The following is a 19,051-nucleotide window of genomic DNA, read 5'->3' as shown; positions in this document are numbered from 1 at the left end:
AAAGAGGGAAATTCTGCAGAAGTCATGTTGCTTCTGCCACCAAACCTCTAAGGCTTACAATGAGCCCAGAGGGTCATCTGTACCCCTGAGCCTCCCTTAATCCCAGCCCTTCAAGCCTGGTGACCAGTACAGAACAGGCTATCCCACACCAGTCCCAGCCTACATCCCACGGTCAGAGTGCAAAAGGAAGCCATTCACACATACACACACACCCATGTGCACATGTGGGTCCACAAGGCCTGCAAGCATACACAAGTTCCTTTCCTTATGGAGGTCTTCAGGCCAGAGTACAAAGGAAGCCCTGAACCTGATGGGACTGACCTTGAGCACATGGCCAGTGCACCAGGGCCTGAGGCAATCTGATGCTCAAGTGGAGACAGAGAAGCCAGCCAGGCCTGACTCCTCCATCACCTTGACAACACAGATTCCTCAGTCTTACCATGGGTGATGGGCAGATGCCTGTGCCCACTGCCAGGCCCACTCCCACAGCCCATTTCCAGGGAAGGGTCAGGAACATCTTTTCCAGGAAACACTCCCAGCCTTGTGCCCCTTCCTAGCAGAACTCAGCATGAAGAAGTAACCTGACTGGAGGGGTGCAGCAAGACTCTGAGCCAAGTCTGTATCCTGTGGTGACAGAGGGCCTTCCCTGTGGCCACTGAGCTTGCCTGAAACCCTAGCAAAGACCATTCCCAGCTGAGAGGAAGTAGTGGCCCCATCTCACAGCAGAAGCAGGGCAAAGGCCACGCATTTAACAGAAGGAAGGAGACCAGTGAAAAGTCAAGGGCATTTGGAAAGGTGACACAAAGGAAAAGTCATTAGTGCCCAGGACAATGGGCACCAACTTACAATTCCTCCTTGCTCCCTGCCTGAGAACACAGTCTTACCCTGAGAGCACGCCCAGCACCAGGTTCAGCATGAAGAAGGAGCCAATGATGATGAGCGGGATGAAGTAGAGCCAGTTCCAGGTGTTGCCGGCTGCGTCATTTGTCTGGAAGCAAGAAGGAGATGAAGGACAAGCAGAACACAAAAGTGTGTCTGGGCCCTCGCAAGCCTTGGAAGCAAACAACATGGTCCAGGTGGGAGTCCAGGCTCACCTCCTGGATTCTTCCTGGACTGGAAATTCCATGGCACCAGGGTCACAGAGCCTACCACCACAGCCCAGCACTGCTGACAAACACAGCACCACCACAGAGCCATACGCTGCTCAAGGCTGCATGCCTGGTCTCTAACACTCACCATCTCCCTGAGCAGCTCTGAAGACATCGCCCCCAGAAGCTCAAAGGTCCATGTTTAACCACCTGTCAGGGACCATGCCTACCATTCAGGGGCCCTGAGAGGTTCTGCTGTGTTCCCCAGAAGCCCTAGGGGACAGTTCTACCCGGGGCCTGGCCCAAAGGAGCCAGGCACCCCAGGCATGATATGAATTGCTGAAAACGAAGAAGGACCATCTCCTCCAGACTTTGTTTTTCGTAGCACAGGCCCCAGAATCCAATTTGATTCCACAACTACCATCTGTGTATGGATCCCAGTGGACTTGGCTAGGGGTGGAGGACCTCTATTCATCCATGGAAGTCCAGTGCTAGAGCAAACCAGTGGAGAGGTAGACATAGAAGGCAGGAGGACAGCCTGGCACTACCAGAAGGCTGGGCTGCTCTCCACAGGCTGTTGTCTAATGTCAGCCAGCCCTGGAAGGATCTGCAGATTCCATGCCTGGAGAGCCTCAGGTCCCTGGTCTGGTTGTAGCTTGTAAATTCTGATTCTTGAACACTGACTCAGGACCCATGGGTCCCTAGGAGAAATGATGCTGAGAATCTAACTAAGGTTTGCACTCCTAGATGACATCTCTGCCCAGGCCCACATAGTACTCAGACCTGTGGACCAGATGGACAGTCACCAGAGCCACCAGTTTCCCTACAAGCACCCTCAGGCTGCCTTCCTCCTGGGAGAAGAGCGGGTTATACTACAGTATCTGTCCTGTCACCTACTAGAGCTCTGGGAGCCTGCAACCTCCCTTCTCATGAAAGCCAGGTGACTCTCATTATTCTCATCTTTAAAAAAATTAGGTGCTCAGGTCCCCTTCTGTCTGTCTCTCAGACAGGAGCTTTCTCTCCCAGATAAATATATTCTAATCTTTAAAAAAGACACGATTTCCACCTCTGGAAAAATGGAGTAGATATACACCTCTCTCCTACTCCACTCACCTAGTACAATTTATACTTTGAACATCATATATAAAGCAAGCATAGGAAGACACCAAAACATGCAGAAATCTCAGAATCTATGGTGAGTTTCCCAGGTTTTCTTTTTGCCTCCTATGTCCCAGACTTGGAGCTAAAGGAGTCTGCAGTTTGGAAATGCAATGAACACAAACAAAAATTGCTCCCATAGAAGCCAGCTGTCTCTAACCAAAGGGCTGGGAGAAGGGCGGCTCCATACGATGGCAAACATCAGACAGTTTTCAGTGCAGCTACACTGCTCCAGCCAAACGTCACAAGGAAATCAGCAGTGCCATACCCACTGTTTTCAGTAAAGACCTAGTGCTGAATCTAGACTTCCACTCTCCTAGGGAGGATACAAACTGAAGGGGTAAAGCCAGTCCAGAGATGATGTGGTGGTCACTTCTCCAGGCCAGCTTCACTAGGCCATGAGGTTCCCTGGTACCTGGGAAACATTATTTTGGGTGTTTCTGTGAGCATCTTTTTTTTTTTTTTTTTTTTTTTTGGTAACAGAATGGAGGAAACACAAGGAACACCAAGACAGAATAAATAACAGCAGAAATAACTTCATCACAAAGGGAATGGAACCTCGAAATGAGCAGTACTCTAACAAAAGATCTAGTATTCATGATATCAGAGTCCCAGAGGACAGGAGAAAAAGAACAAGACTGAAGGAATAATGACTAACCACCCCCCCCCAATCTTAGAAAGAGACACAAACCTGCAGACTCAAAAACCTGCAGGATAAAGCAATCCACAAGATACAACAGGTATAAACAATCTCTTATCTATAGGAGAAAATGGTTCCAGGGCTTCTGTGTGGTAGCAGAAGGTTGAGGCAGGAGGATCTCAGCGGGTTTGAGGCCATTTAGGCTACATAGTAAGACCTTGTCTCAAAAAAAAAAACAAAAAAAGTCTAAAGAATTCCCTTCAGCAGAAGCCAGTGGGTGAAAGAAAGTGGTCCAATATTTCTAGGAGCTAACAGAAAAAAAACCTGTCACCCCAGATATCCATATTCAGCAAAATATCCTTCGAGGAGGAAAATGAGGAGAATTTACCACCAGCAGAGTGCTCCTCAAAGCACAGCTAACAAAATGTCGCTAAACAAAAACAGAAAGATGAAAAATGAATCACTAACAATTAGGAAGGAAGGAAGAACAAAGACAGATCACAATCATTTATAAATACTTTTCACCTGTTGATTTTTCTAAATTATGTTTGATGGGTGGAGCAAAATCTGTAGCATTATCCTAATATGGTTCTAACATACGTAGAAGAAATGTTTAAGAAAAAGACACACAAGAAGAAATCTTCAGGACTTCAGACTAGGCAGAGTTCTGAGATTTCACACTAAAAGCCCAAGCCACAAAAGGGAAAACTGAAAAACTAGACTTCATCAAAACTAAAAAGGAGCCAGGTGTGGTGGTATACACCCGTAAATCCCAGCTACTTGGGAGGCTAAACCAGAAAGACCGCCAAGTTCCTGAAAGCTCAGAAGCCTATCTCAAAATTTAAAAAAAAAAAAAAAAGCAACACCAGAAAGTTACAGTAGGTATGGTTTTACCTATGTAATATTCTTGGTATGCCAAAATTACAGACATGGTGAACAGACTAGAGACTGTCAGAGATTAGAGAAGGCAAGAGAGACAGGTGGCCATGGCAGCACCTGCAGCAGGGGCACCTGCACAACTGTGTGGATACCAACACCCTGACCATGGTGGCGGCTGGGGCTCTGTGGGTCATTAGCACTGGGAGAAAAAGGGCAATGGGCACGTGGGATTCTTCTGTGTTAGTCAAAACCCCACGTGAATCTATTCTCTCTCAAAATTTAAAGTTTATACCGGCGATGGTGGTATGTACTGATGCAAGAAGACTGCTGTGATTCAAAGCCAGCCTGGGCTACATGGTGAGTTCAAGGCCAGCCTGAACTGCACAACAAGACCATGTCTCAAAAGAAAAAAAAATTTTTAATGTAGTTTAAAACTTCAGTCTCTTGACCTCAACTGCCCTGGACTGGCTCCAGCTGCTCAGCTCCTTTGAGCAGGTACACCCCGCCATGGCCTATACATTGCAGGAGTTTATTACCTCTGCCACCCAGACTGCTCCATTCAGCACACCAGCAACTTCCTCCAGCCAAATGTAATGTTCTGGGGGTTTCCCTTCCCGTTGCCCTTGGCATCTCAGCAACATCATCAAGGGCATCTCCACCTTAAAACAGCTCTGCTTCCAGGACACAGGAGGCACCTAATATCACTGCCACCCACTTAAAAAGCACAACCACAGCCTCCTCTGTGGCTCCTTCTTCCTCCCAGCTTCCAAACGTTGCAATCATTCCCTACACTCACCAACCAGGTGATCTCACCCCATCCCATCATTTCAAGCACTGCCATATGTCAGTGGTTTTACATGTGCCTCCTTGGCCCTGCTGTCCCTTCAGAACTCCCTCTTACAAGCCTAACACTTCCACCTGGATGGAAACGGTGACCAATAACTTCGCAGGGCAGAAACAGAATCTGGAATTTCACTACTGTCCCCCATTAGAACAAAACTGGATAGAACTGCACCTTCCCCAGGAGCTCAAGTCACACCATCCTTGATTCCTCTCTTTCTCTCACACTGCTCATCCAATCCAGGGCAGACGCAATTTGGGTTAGCCTCAGACCTATGTTATCTTAACACTCTTCTTCTCAGATCGAAACAGATCTGAATCATCAACCAACATCCACCTCTCAGCCTCTCCGCACACAGCAGGGAAGCAATCCTCCTCAGAGTAAAGTTTAAAACGAACAAGTCCCGCAGCCTTTCTAGGAACTCCCGGTAGCAGAAGGTCCTACAACATAACAGTCTCAATTCAGGAATCAAAATGTCCAGTCCCAGCTGGGAGTTAACAGTCACATGTTTCATGTGGACAGCTGCTCCCTGGGCTGGCCTGCGGCAGCTGGCCCTGTCAGTGGGAGAGGAAGGCAGCTCTCACTGCTCCTCCTCCACACCCACCACTTCTCCTGCCTTGGGGCTGCTGACCCTCACGTGGCAAAGCAGGGAAGGGTGAAGGAGGGAGCAGGCCAGGTCTTTCTTGCACATCCTAAGATGGTCTCATCTCTCTAGCCAATCAAGCACCTGTTGACTCATCTCCCACAAGGCACGTCAGCAAGTTCCGCAGCCCCATCGGATTTCACTCCCTTTCAAAGCTTAGGAGAGCAGCTTCCCTTTCCTACTCACTTCCCACTTTCAGCAGAGAGAGACTCTAGGATCCATCTTGATCACCATTATTGGGGATCACAAGTTCATAATGGCTAATTTTGTGTCCTTGAAATGGAGGCTTGGAATTATGGTATCACCCTTTTGAGATTTCTGATTAACTCTTTTGGGATGGGCCATCCTCTCCCACCCACTAAGACTAAAACTACCAAGATTAAAAAGAACACTCCAGAGCCAGGGATTTAGCTCAGCAGCATAAATGCCTGCCTGGCAACTGTGAGGTCATGAGTTCCATCCCTGGTGCCAAAAAAAATAAAATAAAATAAAGTCGAGGCCAGCCTATGCTACAAAGTAAATTCAAGACCAGCCTAAAATGTGTAAGGCCTTGTCTCAAAAAGACAAAAAAAAAAAAAAATTTCCAAAGCAAGATCCTTCCTATCACAAATCATCTCCACCTCTTCAGTCATCCTATGATTATCTGCTCCCTGCTGAGCCATGGACCTCTGAGTCTTCTACCAACCGGAAATCTTCCACTGGCCCCTCCTACATTGTATACACTCAATAGTGGCTGATTTGGAGTATCTTGGTCTCTACACATTCAGGCATTGACTTCTCAGCCCCTTACTAGATTTTTTTCTGTTTCTTATTTCATCCTTTCACTGCACCCCTTATACAGGCAGCTGGGAATCTTTGCCAGGTCCCCAATACACCCTCTCTCTCCTGACAACAGCAGGACCCTTGCCCATCCCTCCCTCCACTCGTGCTGCAGGATGGTGGCTTTTGCTCACGAGGAGCCCAGATACCACCACTTGGAAGATTATCTGGTTGAAGGGACCACAAAGCCCCTCTCCAGAGGATCCTGTCCCAGGTCCAACACTGACTTGCAGACCTTTAACAAGAGTGGAGCTGATCGGTTCCACTCTGGTCTTGTATGGTGCCAGGCTCAAAGCTCACTCTCACTCCTCCTTCCTGGGGTCCCATCAAACGTTCTAGGCATCACTCGGTAACATTTACATGTCTAGTTTCTAGGCCCTGTCTTCCAGGGCCCTCTAACTGGTCACCCCTGTTCTTCACTTCCCTTGTTTCAAACCTCCATGGTATTTGCCATTATCTGAGTTCTATGTGCTGAATGCCTCCTGCGTGGCCCTGGACAGGTGGTGACCAGTGCCCATGGACCCCACTGAAATTTCTGTGCCCTTTCACAGCCAGTGCCTCCAGCTCCAGGACCTGTTTCCTGTCCATCCCCTACTGGGGGTCCCAGACAAGGAAAGGGGCATCTGAGTCACTATAACTGCTGGCTGAGCCCCAGGGGACACTAAGGGCCACAGAAACCTAGTCACACAGCCTTTCCTTTGGGCAGGGCTGGCAGGAACATGGCCAGCTCAGAGCTATTTTTAGGTTCTATCTTTGTGAAAACTGCTCTTTTAATGGCTACAGAGGGAGAATAGCCAAGCTCCTCATCACTGCCTTTGTCCCTGCTCCTTGTTCCCTTGATCACACAAAGCTTGTCATCAGACACAACCCTCAGCTGGGAAGGAATCCAGTTTCATGCATTCTAGGCTGCTTTTTTCTAACTCCTCCTCTACCTGTCAATATTTTTGAGAGATCAGCACCTCAAACACTTACTAAGTACTTGCTGAATGCCTGGTTTCACAGTAGCCTGGGGCCTCATAAACCTACAGGGAGGCACAAGACAAAGGGTCCCATCCTTACCCCTTTCTCCTGTTTCTTAACAGTGATAGACACACAAAGGCCATGAGAACACACAGAGCCCCAATAGCACATGGCCGAAGGAGCATCCTCAATGCACAAGAGGCTAGCTCTAGAGGATAGCACATGGCACCCCAGCACTGCCTTACAACCAGGACATCCAAGAAGAATACAACCTCCAGCTACCCACAGAATTCACAAGCCAGACCACTTCCTTCTCCACCTTCCAAAACCCTGGAGGCACCAAGTTCCTTGTTCTCACACCTGTAGGCTCACAAGCCTCTCACAGGAGGGGCAGGGAAGGTCTTCACCTCAAAGAGGCATCCGTGTCCACTAAGAAAACCCATGTAGAGGGAAAGTAGGAGTGAGACAGGTCCCCACAGATCTGTTCCTCAACTTTTACCTCAGCCACCACACCCAGGCTGGCTGGTGCAGGTATGAAAGGGAGGAAACCGAAGAGGAACCCATGCCAGACAGACCAGATGAGAAGGAAACAAACATGCAAGACACAGGCTCCCCCCAGGACACAGCATGACCTTTTTCTGAGTCTCAGTCCATGCAGCCCTACACCCCTGCCCTGCTATCCCCGCCTTCACCTGCAGCCTGGACCCAAATACCCTAGATATCACTGGCCCTACAGGTCTGCAGAGGAGGAGCTGGGCAGATCTGGGGTGCCCTCACTGGCCTCTCTGCGTGTCTGGAGGACTCTGGATTTCTGCGCCCAGACTGCTGGAGTTCCCTCAGGCTTCCAGGTGCAGTGAAGGAGAGAGGTGGGTTTAAGGCTTCCACATCAGCCTCCCCATTCCCGGCTTCATTTGGAGACCTGCTGAGCTCCCAATAGGTGGGCTGGCCCACACTACCAGCCTAGCCCAGCCTGTTTAGCTGCCGCGCCTGGCCACAGGTCTGCAGAGGAGGAGCTGGGCAGATCTGGGGTGCCCTCACTGGCCTCTCTGCGTGTCTGGAGGACTGTGGATATCTCTGCAACCAGGGAGGGTCCACAGGTTCCTGAAGCACTGCGGCCTGTGGTGATTACCCTAACCCGGCTGCGATTGAAGAACTGTGGAGCTTCCAAGGGGCAGGTGGGCGCACAGTGTCCCTGAGGCCCAGCTTGTCTGGAACTGCGGAGTTCTGAGCAGGCAGAGGAGGGCCACTGGTTCTGTAGGCCTAATGGCTTGGAGTAGCGCGGCGCCAGAGTCCCAGTAGCTCCAAACATAGAAGGGGATTTTCAACAGATCCTGAGGAAGCTTTCAAGTAACACTTGAAACACAGAAATATAGGAAAATGACAAAACGAAAGACCAAATTACAACCTCAAACCTCCAGCCCATCTCAAGAAACCCTAGGAGCGATGTATATAGAAGAAAATATATCCCATCCACCTCATATATCGGACACAATAGCCACTGAAATTGACAAGCAACTCCAGGAAGCTTTAAAGAAATTCAAACTCGAAATAATCTCCCAGATAAAAGAAGAAATGATAAAAGAAATGAAAGAGATTCTAAATATATCTAAAGAAAACACAGATAAAAAATTGGAGGAACTAAACAAAAAGATAGAATCCCTAGACGAGCAATATAAGAAACAAACAGAATACATAATGCAGATGCACAGAGATATACAGGAAATAAAAAAATCCACTGAAAGTTGTAAAAACCGCCTTAATGAAAGTGAAGATAGAATTTCAGACCTTGAAGACAGGATTGCAGCTAGTGAACAGGAAAGGAAAGATCTTTTGAAAATAACAAGGAACCAGGAAACAACAATTCAACAACTGCAAGACGATGCAAAGAAGAATAACATAAGAATGATAGGGATTAATGAAAGAGAGGGAGACAACATGAAGGATGTCAGGAGGATATTTAGAGAAGTAATAGCTGAAAATTTCCCAAGCATGAGATCAGAAACTGACATCAGGATCAGTGAAGCATATAGAACTCCAAACAGTCATAACCAAAATAAAACTATACCCAGACATATAATAGTCACCATCCCAGAAATCCAACACAAGAATAGATTATTAAAAGCTGTCAGAGAGAAAAGACAAATCACTTATAAAGGAAAACCTATCAGAATCACAGCAGACTTCTCAGCACAAACGATAAAGTCAAGAAGAGCATGGAGTGAAGTATTCCAGATCCTAAAGCAAAATGATTTCCAACCAAGACTGATATATCCTGCAAAACTATCATTCAAAATAGATGGTGCAATACGATACTTCCATGACAAAGAACAGCTGAAGAACTTCATGAACACCAAACCAACCCTGCAAAAAATATTGAAAGACAGTTTAGATACACAAAGGAAAAAACCACTAAGCAAAGCAAATAATTAAACAGAACCGAAAGATAAAGATGCAACAGCAGAGAGATAATATTCCTACAATTAACCAGCATTTAACAGTAATAACCATTAATGTAAATGGTCTCAATGCACCAATCAAAAGAAACAGACTAGCAGAATGGATCAAGAAACAAAATCCAACCATATGCTGTTTACAGGAAACCCATCTAACCCAGAAAGATACTCACAGACTGAAAGTCAAAGGATGGAAAACAATTCTTCATGCAGCAGGAATCCACAAAAAGGCAGGAGTAGCCATTCTGTTTGCAGACAACGTGAACTTTAAACCAACAATGACCATAAAGGACAAAGAAGGTCACTACATACTCGTAAGGGGAAAACTCCAAGAGGAAGAGATAACTATCTTAAATATATACGCACCAAACTCCAGAGCACCCAGTTATATAAAACAATTATTAACAGAAATGAAAACTCAAATTATCAGTAACACAATTGTAACAGGAGACCTTAATACACCACTGACACCAAGGGACAGATCAACCAGACAGAAAATGAGCAAAGAAATAACAGAACTGAATCACACCTGTGAACAAATGGGTTTGATAGACATATACAGAATGTTCCACCCAACAACATCAGAATACACATTCTTCTCAGCAGTACATGGATCATTTTCTAAAATAGACCATATATTAGCTCACAGAACATATTTAAGCAAATGCAAAAGAGTTGAAATCATCCCTTGCATATTATCGGATCATAGCGCTCTGAAATTAGAAATTAATGACAAAGGATACTGCAAAAATTCCGCAAACACATGGAAACTAAATAACACACTCTTGAGTAATCAGTGGGTCACAGAAGAAATTAAAGAAGAAATTAAACAATACCTAAAAGAAAATGAAAATGCAGATACAACTTACCGGAATCTGTGGGATGCAATGAAAGCCGTTCTGAGAGGAAAATTTATTGCACTGAGTTCCCACATCAGGAAAACAGAATGAATACAAGTAAATAACTTGATGCTACACCTCAAACAGCTAGAAAAAGAAGAGCAAGTCAAGCCCAAAGCCAAAAGAAGAGAGGAAATTATAAGAATCAGAGCAGAAATCAATGCAATAGAGACTAAGAAAACAATCCAAAGAATCAACGAATCAAAGAGTTGGTTCTTTGAAAGAATAAATAAAATCGATAAGCCCCTAGCCAACCTTATTAAAAAAAGGAAAGAAAAAGCTCAAATTCATGCAATAAGAAATGAAAAAGGAGAAATCACTACAGACCCAATAGAAATACAGAGGATCATCAACACCTATTTCGAAAACCTCTACTCTCAAAAGTTTGATAACACAGAAGAAATAGACAGATTCTTAGAAGCATATGAAGTACCAAAACTAGATCAAGAGGATATAAAACTGTTGAATAACCCAATCTCTGCTAATGAAATTGAGAATGTAATTGGGTCCTTGCCCACCAAGAAGAGCCCAGGCCCAGATGGATTCACTGCAGAATTCTACAAGAAATATAAAGAAGACCTAATGCCGACACTCCTCAAACTATTCAATGAAATTGAAAGGGAAGCAATCCTTCCTAAGTCATTCCTGGAAGCAAATATTACTCTAGTACCAAAACCTGAGAAAGACCCAACTATAAAAGAGAACTATAGACCGATCTCCCTAATGAACACAGATGCAAAAATCCTCAATAAAATATTGGCAAATAGGATCCAGCAAATCATCAAGAAGATTATACACCATGACCAGGTGGGATTCATCCCAGGAATGCAAGGATGGTTCAACATACGCAAATCAATAAATGTAATCCACCATATCAATAAAGCCAAAAATAAGAATCACATGATCATCTCTATAGATGCAGAAAAAGCCTTCGATAAGGTCCAACACTTATTCATGATAAGAACTTTACAGAAAATTGGAATAAATGGTCTTTACCTCAATATAATAAAGGCCATTTATGACAAACCAACAGCCAGCATCATACTAAATGGCCAAAAATTGAAAGCCTTTACTTTAAAATCGGGTACAAGACAAGGATGTCCTTTATCACCACTCCTATTTAATATAGTACTGGAAGTACTAGCCAGAGCAATTAGGCAAGAAAGAGAAATAAAAGGGGTAAAGATAGGAAAAGAAGAAGTTAAATTATCATTGTTTGCAGATGACATGATACTCTACATAGAAGACCCCCTAAACTCCATTGAAATACTCTTAGATACAATAAATAAATTCAGTAATGTGGCTGGATACAAAATCAATACTCAGAAATCAATAGCATTCCTATACACGAACAACAAAATTACAGAGAGGGAAATAAGAGAAACTGGACTATTCACATTAGCAAGCAAAAAAATGAAATATTTAGGAATTACTCTTACGAAAGAAGTGAAAGACTTATACAGTGAAAATTATAATACACTGAAAAAGGAAATTGAAGATGATCTCAGAAAATGGAAAGACATCCCTTGCTCATGGATAGGAAGAACAAACATTGTGAAAATGGCCATTCTCCCAAAACTGTTATACAGATTCAATGCAATCCCAATAGAAATACCATCAACATACCTTATAGATCTAGAGAAATCACTCCTAAATTTCATCTGGAACCAGAAGAGACCTAGAATCGCAAAGGCAATTCTAAGCAGCAAAGACAAAGCAGGAGGCATCACAATCCCTGACTTGAAGTTATACTACAAAGCAACAGTAGTAAAATCAACATGGTATTGGAATCAAAACAGAGCTGAAGATCAGTGGAATAGATTAGAAGATACAACCACAACTACGAACACACTCAACCACCTTATTTTTGATAAAGGAGCCAAGCAGGTTCACTGGAAGAACGACAGTCTCTTTAATAAATGGTGCTGGAAAAACTGGCTCTCCATTTGCCGAAAACTAAAGCTAGACCCATGTCTATCACCATGTACTAAATTAAAATGTAAATGGGTCAAAGATCTGAATATTAAAACAGAAACACTAAATCTATTGGAAGACAAAATAGGTAGAAACCTTGGAGACATAGGAGTAGGTAAAGAATTCATGAACAGGACTCAAACCGCACAGGAAATAGTTCCCAGAATCAATAACTGGGACCACTTCTTATTAAAAAGTTTCTGCATGTCAAAAGAAATCTCCAGCATAGTGAAAAGAAAACCCACAAACTGGGAAAAGATTTTAGTGAACTCTCTCTCAGACAAGGGCCTCTTGTCTAAAACATACAAAGAATTAAAGAAACTCAGACCTCCGAAATTCAAAGATCCAATCCAAAAATGGGCATCTGAGATGAATATGCAATTCTCAGATGAAGAAATGCAAATGGCAAATAAATACATGAAAAAATGCTCATCATCATTGGTCATTAGAGAAATGCAAATTAAAACCACACTGAGATACCATCTCACTCCTGAAAGAATGGCCAGGATCAAGAAAACCGACAACAAATGCTGGAGAGGCTGTGGGGAAAAAGGAACTCTCCTGCACTGCTGGTGGGAGTGTAGACTGGTACAGCCTTTGTGGAGATCTGTCTGGAGATTTCTCAAAAAGTTGGGACTGGAAATCCCATTTATTCCAGCTATTCCACTTCTAGGCATATTCCCAGAAGAACTGAAAGCATCATACCACAGTGATATATGTGCACCTATGTTTATAGCAGCACAATTTGTAATCGCCAGATCTTGGAAACAACCCAAGTGCCCATCAACTGAGGAATGGATAAAAAAGTTGTGGTATTTCTATACAATGGAGTATTATTCAGCTATAAAGAAGGATCACATTGAGATATTTATCAATAAATGGGCACAGCTTGAGACCATACTCATAAGTGAAATAAATCAATCTCGCATGTGTGAATACCGAATAGTTTCCCTAATGTAAGTAATGATTCAAATATATAAAAATATGTGGTAATCATGATTCCCCATTAGGTGGCCTTGAAGCCTTATAAAGTTTTCACTCATTAATTAGAAAGGCTTTATTCTGGGCTTCTTGATATGAAAATATTTGAAGCTAGAGTATATGAAGTTTTTATTTCAAGGAAAAAGACACTATGGTAACTACTATTAAGTCAGGTTATAAGGTGGTGAAGTACTAGGTTATTGAAACAGTCATGCTGTGACCTCTATTGTTATATTGTTATGTCCTGTTTTATCTCAATCTCCCCCTTATTGTTTCAAAAAAAAAATTATTTAGTCATTTCTTATGTTTGTCTTAATTAAAGAAAAAATTCAAAAAAATTAGGATATATAAATAGTAACTCTTTTCGATTTCCTATTAACTTGTTTTGAAGTCCTGTAGTACTCCCACAATCTTGTTTTGACTGATTAGACTCTGTTCCATTCTATTATGATAGTATCAAGTTTGAAGACATAGGCAACTACTTTGAAGACAATAAGATTCACTAAGATACCCATTCTGGTTTGACTATTGTCTTCTTTGGAAGTCCTGTAATGTTTACAATGCCTAAGTTTTATTGGTCTTGTTCTCTACTGTTTTGTCCAACTTTATAATATCTAATAAGATAGACAATTCTTTTTAAGGAAACAAGGGACAACGTTGATAACCATTGTTGATAAACTTGTACTCTGTTCTACACCATGTGCTACGTCTATCCTTGGTATTGACTGACAGCTTTGTTTTGCCATATTTGACTGTATTCTTCCCCCCCCCCCAAAGAAAGTAATAAGCACTAAGGAGTAATAAAATCCAAGATGTGTAAATTTTGTTGTAAAAAAGAGAGGGAAAAAAAAAAAAGAAAAGGAGCTCTAACGGATATAACAGCAAGTGTGTTTGGGGGTGTTAAATAGCTGACTTTATCAATGTTTTTGGAACATTGAACACAGCTGTTTGCAGTCTCCCTGTTTGAATGTCCACCTTGTGTTCTTTGATACTGTGATTTGAGGAACTATTTTCAAGAAAATAGTGTGTAATCTACTAGCAGGTAATTTCTTACTGTTATGGTTTTTTGTTTTGTTTTGTTTTGTTTTGTTTTGTAGTTCTGTATTGCGTGTACCCTTACGCCGCTTTGGTTTGTTTTGTGTTTTTCTCTTTTTCCTCTTAAATTAAAAAAAAAAAAAAAAAAAAAAAGATATCACTGGCCCTGACTCCAATCTGAAGACCCCACAAGGACTGGCATGGCTCAAGGTTCACAATGAGCCATCTGCAGGTCCCTGGCCTCTTTATGACCTCAGTGCACCACTATGAATCCCCGTGAAGCAGGCCCACAGGAAGCACAGCTATGTCACTGCTGCCACCACTGCCATCAACATCAGCAGCATCTTCTCTGAGATTTTCTCAGCTGACTTCTACTCTCAGCCCTTAGCTGGAGGCCCCATAAGGACCTGGGTCTAGAGTTGGGGCTGAAACTGATCATGAGACCCTTTGACGAAGCTTCTGGATGACAGCCCTACAGCTCATACTAGGGAAGGGCAGGGGTAAGGAGGATCTCAGTTGAAAGTGCCCATAAACAGTACCCTAGAGCACAGACCAGGGGCTCCAGAGCCCACCCCCCTGCCCAGCACTGAGATGCAACTCACATCACAAAGGACATCAGGGCAGCACACACCCCCACCAACTCACATTGTACAGGATGTCAGTCCAGCCCTCCATGGTGATGCACTGGAACACAGTCAAGATGGCAAACAGGATGTTGTCAAAGTTGGTGATACCAAAGTTGGGTCCTGGCCAGTACTCCCGGCACTCGGTGTCGCCCTCACAAAGCCGGGCTGGGGCCTCCCTGCCACAGGGGAAGTCACCCACAGGCTCCGCATCTGTAAAGAAGAAAATGAAGAGTGCCACACTCTCTGCCCTGACTAGGATTTCACAGCTCTAGAGAGCTCACTGCAGGTGGCCTGAGGACAGCAACTTTCTACTCTCTTCCTGGCACCTGCACCAAATCTCTCCTCTTACCTGCAGTCAGCCTTCTCAGATACCCACAGTCAGGCTCTCCCTTAGCTCTGGAACCAAACCAACCACCAGCCTCCAATTCTTCCTATCACTACCACCCTGATTTCTCCTTGTCTGCACAGCCAAACCACCAGCACTTCCTGAGATGCAGATCTGTCACTCTGCAGGCAGCAAGGCTGTGCTGGTCACTAAGCTGGGCTCCACCAGTGCAGGACAGCTGTGCCAGCCCAACCTGTGGCAGACAGTGGCTAGGACCTCCAGCTGGTCTCTGCCCTGCCTCACAGATGCAGGCCCTCCACCAACTGTATCCTGGCAAGTGCCAGGGGACCGAGTGGAGAGAGTAAGGAAACATGCGAACATGCTGCTGCCTCACCCAGAACACATCTCCTTCACTCACAAGAGCCCAGTGAAAAAGCAGGAAATTTTCTTTCTGATGTGTAACAACACAAAAATCCCTTCTGTCAATATAAAAGAAATTCTGAGTAATTGCTAGGATGAAAAGCAAATACTTTCAGGATTAAAAGCCAAAACTGACCAAGTAAATTTGTTTTTCTCTCTCCAAATATGTTGATAAATGCTTATAATGAAGCCATTGCTTGTTTATTTGTAGAATGCATTATCTTATGAACAATCATAAGTTTTGTAGTTTTGTTTTTTGCAGCACTGAGGATTGAACTCAGGACAGGTCTTTGCACTGAAATACACTCCGAGCTTTTTCTTCACCTTTTATTTTGAGATAGGATGGTCTCGCTAAATTGTGACCCACCTGCCTCCGTCTCCTCGAGTGCTAGGCTTACAGGTGTGCCTCACATGTCTATTTGTTTCTTCCCTCTCTAATTCTTGACAGAATTTTCCTTCTTTCTCTTGTGTCCTGCCACTGGTTGCAACTACCATAGGTGCATAGATCAGAACTGACCATCTGCATTTTACCTTGCTCCTAAGTGTAAGAAAAGTCTCAACTTTTATGTTTGCAGAAAATGTTAAGGAATTCAATAAAATTATATGTTTTGTATAAATTGGTTTTATTAATCATGAATGATTTAAAGTTTAGCATTTTGGTATCTAACATATGGTCATTTGAGTTTTCTCCTTCAGTATATTCATAGTTAAATCACAAACCTCAGAGTCTTAACCCTTCTTTCCCTCTTATTCTTCACATACTCAGAAAATCTTACAGCTTAAGGTAGGCTGTTCAGACTACCTCTACCAAACACCAGCACAGGCTGACATCTCTCCTGTATTGAGACACCCTCCTATACAATCATTTACACCTCTGTGTCCCCCCAGCATCCAGAGAGACCTGGAAATGCCAAGCCTTGCCCAAAGCCCTCCACTGTCTTCCTATTTCCCCCAGAATAAGACTGATACTCTTAACTCTGACCACAAAAAACACCAATGATTCCTCCCTCTTCCTCATCTGGGGCTTTTGTACTTATTGTTCCTTTTGACAAAGATATGTGGCCAGGTGAGCACACAGCTCATGCTTTTAACTACTACTCAGAGTTCTGTTCACCAGAGTTCTGTTGTCACCTTAACAAAAAGGTGCCCCTGGCCACCCTCTGTAGAGATGACCCCAAATTATTCTATTTCAAATGTATTTTTGTTTCCATCCTGAAGTCACTATAATCTGCATTGTTTCACTTATGTGCCTATTTACTTGTGTTTATCAGATTACTGTCTGTGTCTTCCACTGGAATGTAAGCTCCACTTCACTTGTCAGGTACCTAGAAGGTTCCTCCAGCACCTATAACAGTGCCTCTCTTCTGGATGAATGAATCTGTGGTCCTATCCAAACTGGACCTCACCTGTGCTGTTGGGGAAACAGGCCTTGTGGAATTTGCCCATGTAGAACTCGAGGCCAATGATGGCAAACATGAGGATGGCGAAGAAGAGAAGCAGCCCAATCTGCAGCAGTGGAACCATGGCCTTCATGATGGACTTGAGCACCACCTGCAAACCTGGAGCAGAGCAGGTCAGAAACCAAAGAAGGTAAGCAGGGAGTAGGGCAGGGGACAGGTAAACACGAACCTAGGGAAGGAGAGGGCTGAGAGTCCTGGGGTAAGATGCTGCACAGTAAGTATTTATGGGCAGCAAGGGCAGAGCTGACAGGGCTCAGAGCAAGGAATGCTGGAATAAGTACAGAAGGGTATATACTCATATGGAACAGACTGGAAAGTACTCAGGCACAAAGAATAAGGTCCTATGGAGACGGAGACAGAGCAGTGTCTCAAAGTAGAGGGAGAAGCAGGGGGGAAGTGGGAGCTGACGAGATCACGGATCTACAAAACTCAGCGTAGAGCAAGGGCAGAAAATCCTGAGAGGAAAGAGAATGAAATACAGAGAGGAAGAGAGAAAGAATAAGACAATTCTGAGAGAAAAGGACAGGAATCCTGGCAACAAAAAGCAGAGAATGCTGGGAGCCAAAACCAGGGGATTCTGAGAGGGGAAAGCAGAGGATGCAGGAAGTTAAGAGCAGAGGGTTTGGGGAAGGAAACACAGGGGATCCTGAAAGGGGAGAGCAGACAGTGCTGGGCTCCAAGAGCAGAGGATCCCAGGAGGGTAAAGCAGGGATGCTACAAAGTAAGTGCAGCAGTTCCTAACAGACCCAACTCCTTGCTGCGGGTAGAGCTGGTCTACTCCCTTCCAAAACCTGGAAGTATTTTTTCCCTGGCCATACGACATGAATGAGTCCAGGCCACAGGAACCAAGCAAAGGGGTTCACAATGCCATAATCCTGGATATAGGTCAAAGCCCTTGCATGTTCAGGATAAAACAAGGAATCAACCAATGCAGGGGCCTCACAAGGACACCACACCAGATCCCTTCCACCCAGGCCCTTAGGTAAACCTAAACCCAACTTCCACTGGGCCGGGATAACAGCAGCCAGTGTGGTCACTGGCTCATACAGTTTCCTTGGCTTCCCTCTGGCCAACATGTGCTCAAGAAGCACATCTTATGCCAATCTTAGCCCCCTATTTCCCTGCCAATCATGAGCCAAGGCAAGTAGCCCTTTGCAGCTTTGCATATTTTCCCAGGAATTCTGCCCCATACCTTGGTCAATCTCTCATCTGTTCTTTTATCCCAGAAAATGAAGCAAAGAGCTGGAAACAAAGCTTCCAGATAGAGAAGCCAAGAAAGGACAAAGTAATAGGCCTGCCCTGTAGAACTCTGCAAAGAATGGATTGGAAAGGCCACTTCCTCCCTTCTTACCTGGTTCCCTGGAGTTAAAAGGGGCAGACCCAGGGGACAAGGAGTAGCTCGGTGGTGGAGTGTGCTTAGCATGAACAAGGTTCTGGATTTCATCCTCTGCACCCATCACTATCACCACCACCAAAAGGCAGCAAATTCAAGGGGCTATGGTAGAGGAGGGAAGGAGGCTGGGGGTACAGGTTCGGTTTGGGCCTGCCTGTCTTATCTGGACTCACTTGGAATCCCAGACACCAGCTTCAGGGGCCTTAGCACACGTACAGCCCTCAGTGTTCGCAGGTCAAAGTCAGTTCCAGCCGTGGCAAGGATCCTGATAGGAACAAAAAGGAGAGAAATAAGGGTTTCCACATTAAGTCTGAAAACAACATACTCCTCCCACCACTTGTGTCCTTTCTCCCAAGAGCAGCATACATTCATGCCTCTGTTCCCTACTGTCCAACCACCTGCAACATGGGGATTAGGCCTACCAAGCAAGATGAGGCAGGAGCTGAATCCCAAAGCT

At 44.5% G+C, this 19,051-nt stretch overlaps 1 protein-coding gene across 13 annotated transcripts in view; it reads right to left on the bottom strand.

Moving 5' to 3' along the window:
• The window catches only part of Cacna1b (calcium voltage-gated channel subunit alpha1 B), a 204,901-nt gene that overhangs the window by 139,016 nt on the left and 46,834 nt on the right, over positions 1–19,051 (bottom strand). For all 13 annotated transcript variants that reach the window (XM_063228637.1, XM_063228634.1, XM_063228692.1 and 10 more), the window contains exons 4-7: positions 18,768–18,859; positions 17,148–17,300; positions 15,016–15,206; positions 885–988 (exon numbers count right to left, since the gene is read on the bottom strand). In XM_063228637.1, coding sequence (XP_063084707.1) covers positions 885–988; positions 15,016–15,206; positions 17,148–17,300; positions 18,768–18,859 — 540 coding nt within the window. The remainder of the gene's footprint in view (positions 1–884; positions 989–15,015; positions 15,207–17,147; positions 17,301–18,767; positions 18,860–19,051) is intronic.

This window comes from Cavia porcellus, unplaced genomic scaffold, assembly GCF_034190915.1.
Source record: "Cavia porcellus strain 051 isolate PalLab524CR breed Dunkin Hartley unplaced genomic scaffold, mCavPor4.1 scaffold_1, whole genome shotgun sequence".
In the NCBI taxonomy this organism is placed as follows: Eukaryota; Metazoa; Chordata; class Mammalia; order Rodentia; family Caviidae; genus Cavia; species Cavia porcellus.
Note: the sequence above shows the minus strand (reverse complement) of the source record. Positions and strands in the feature narration are given on the sequence as shown.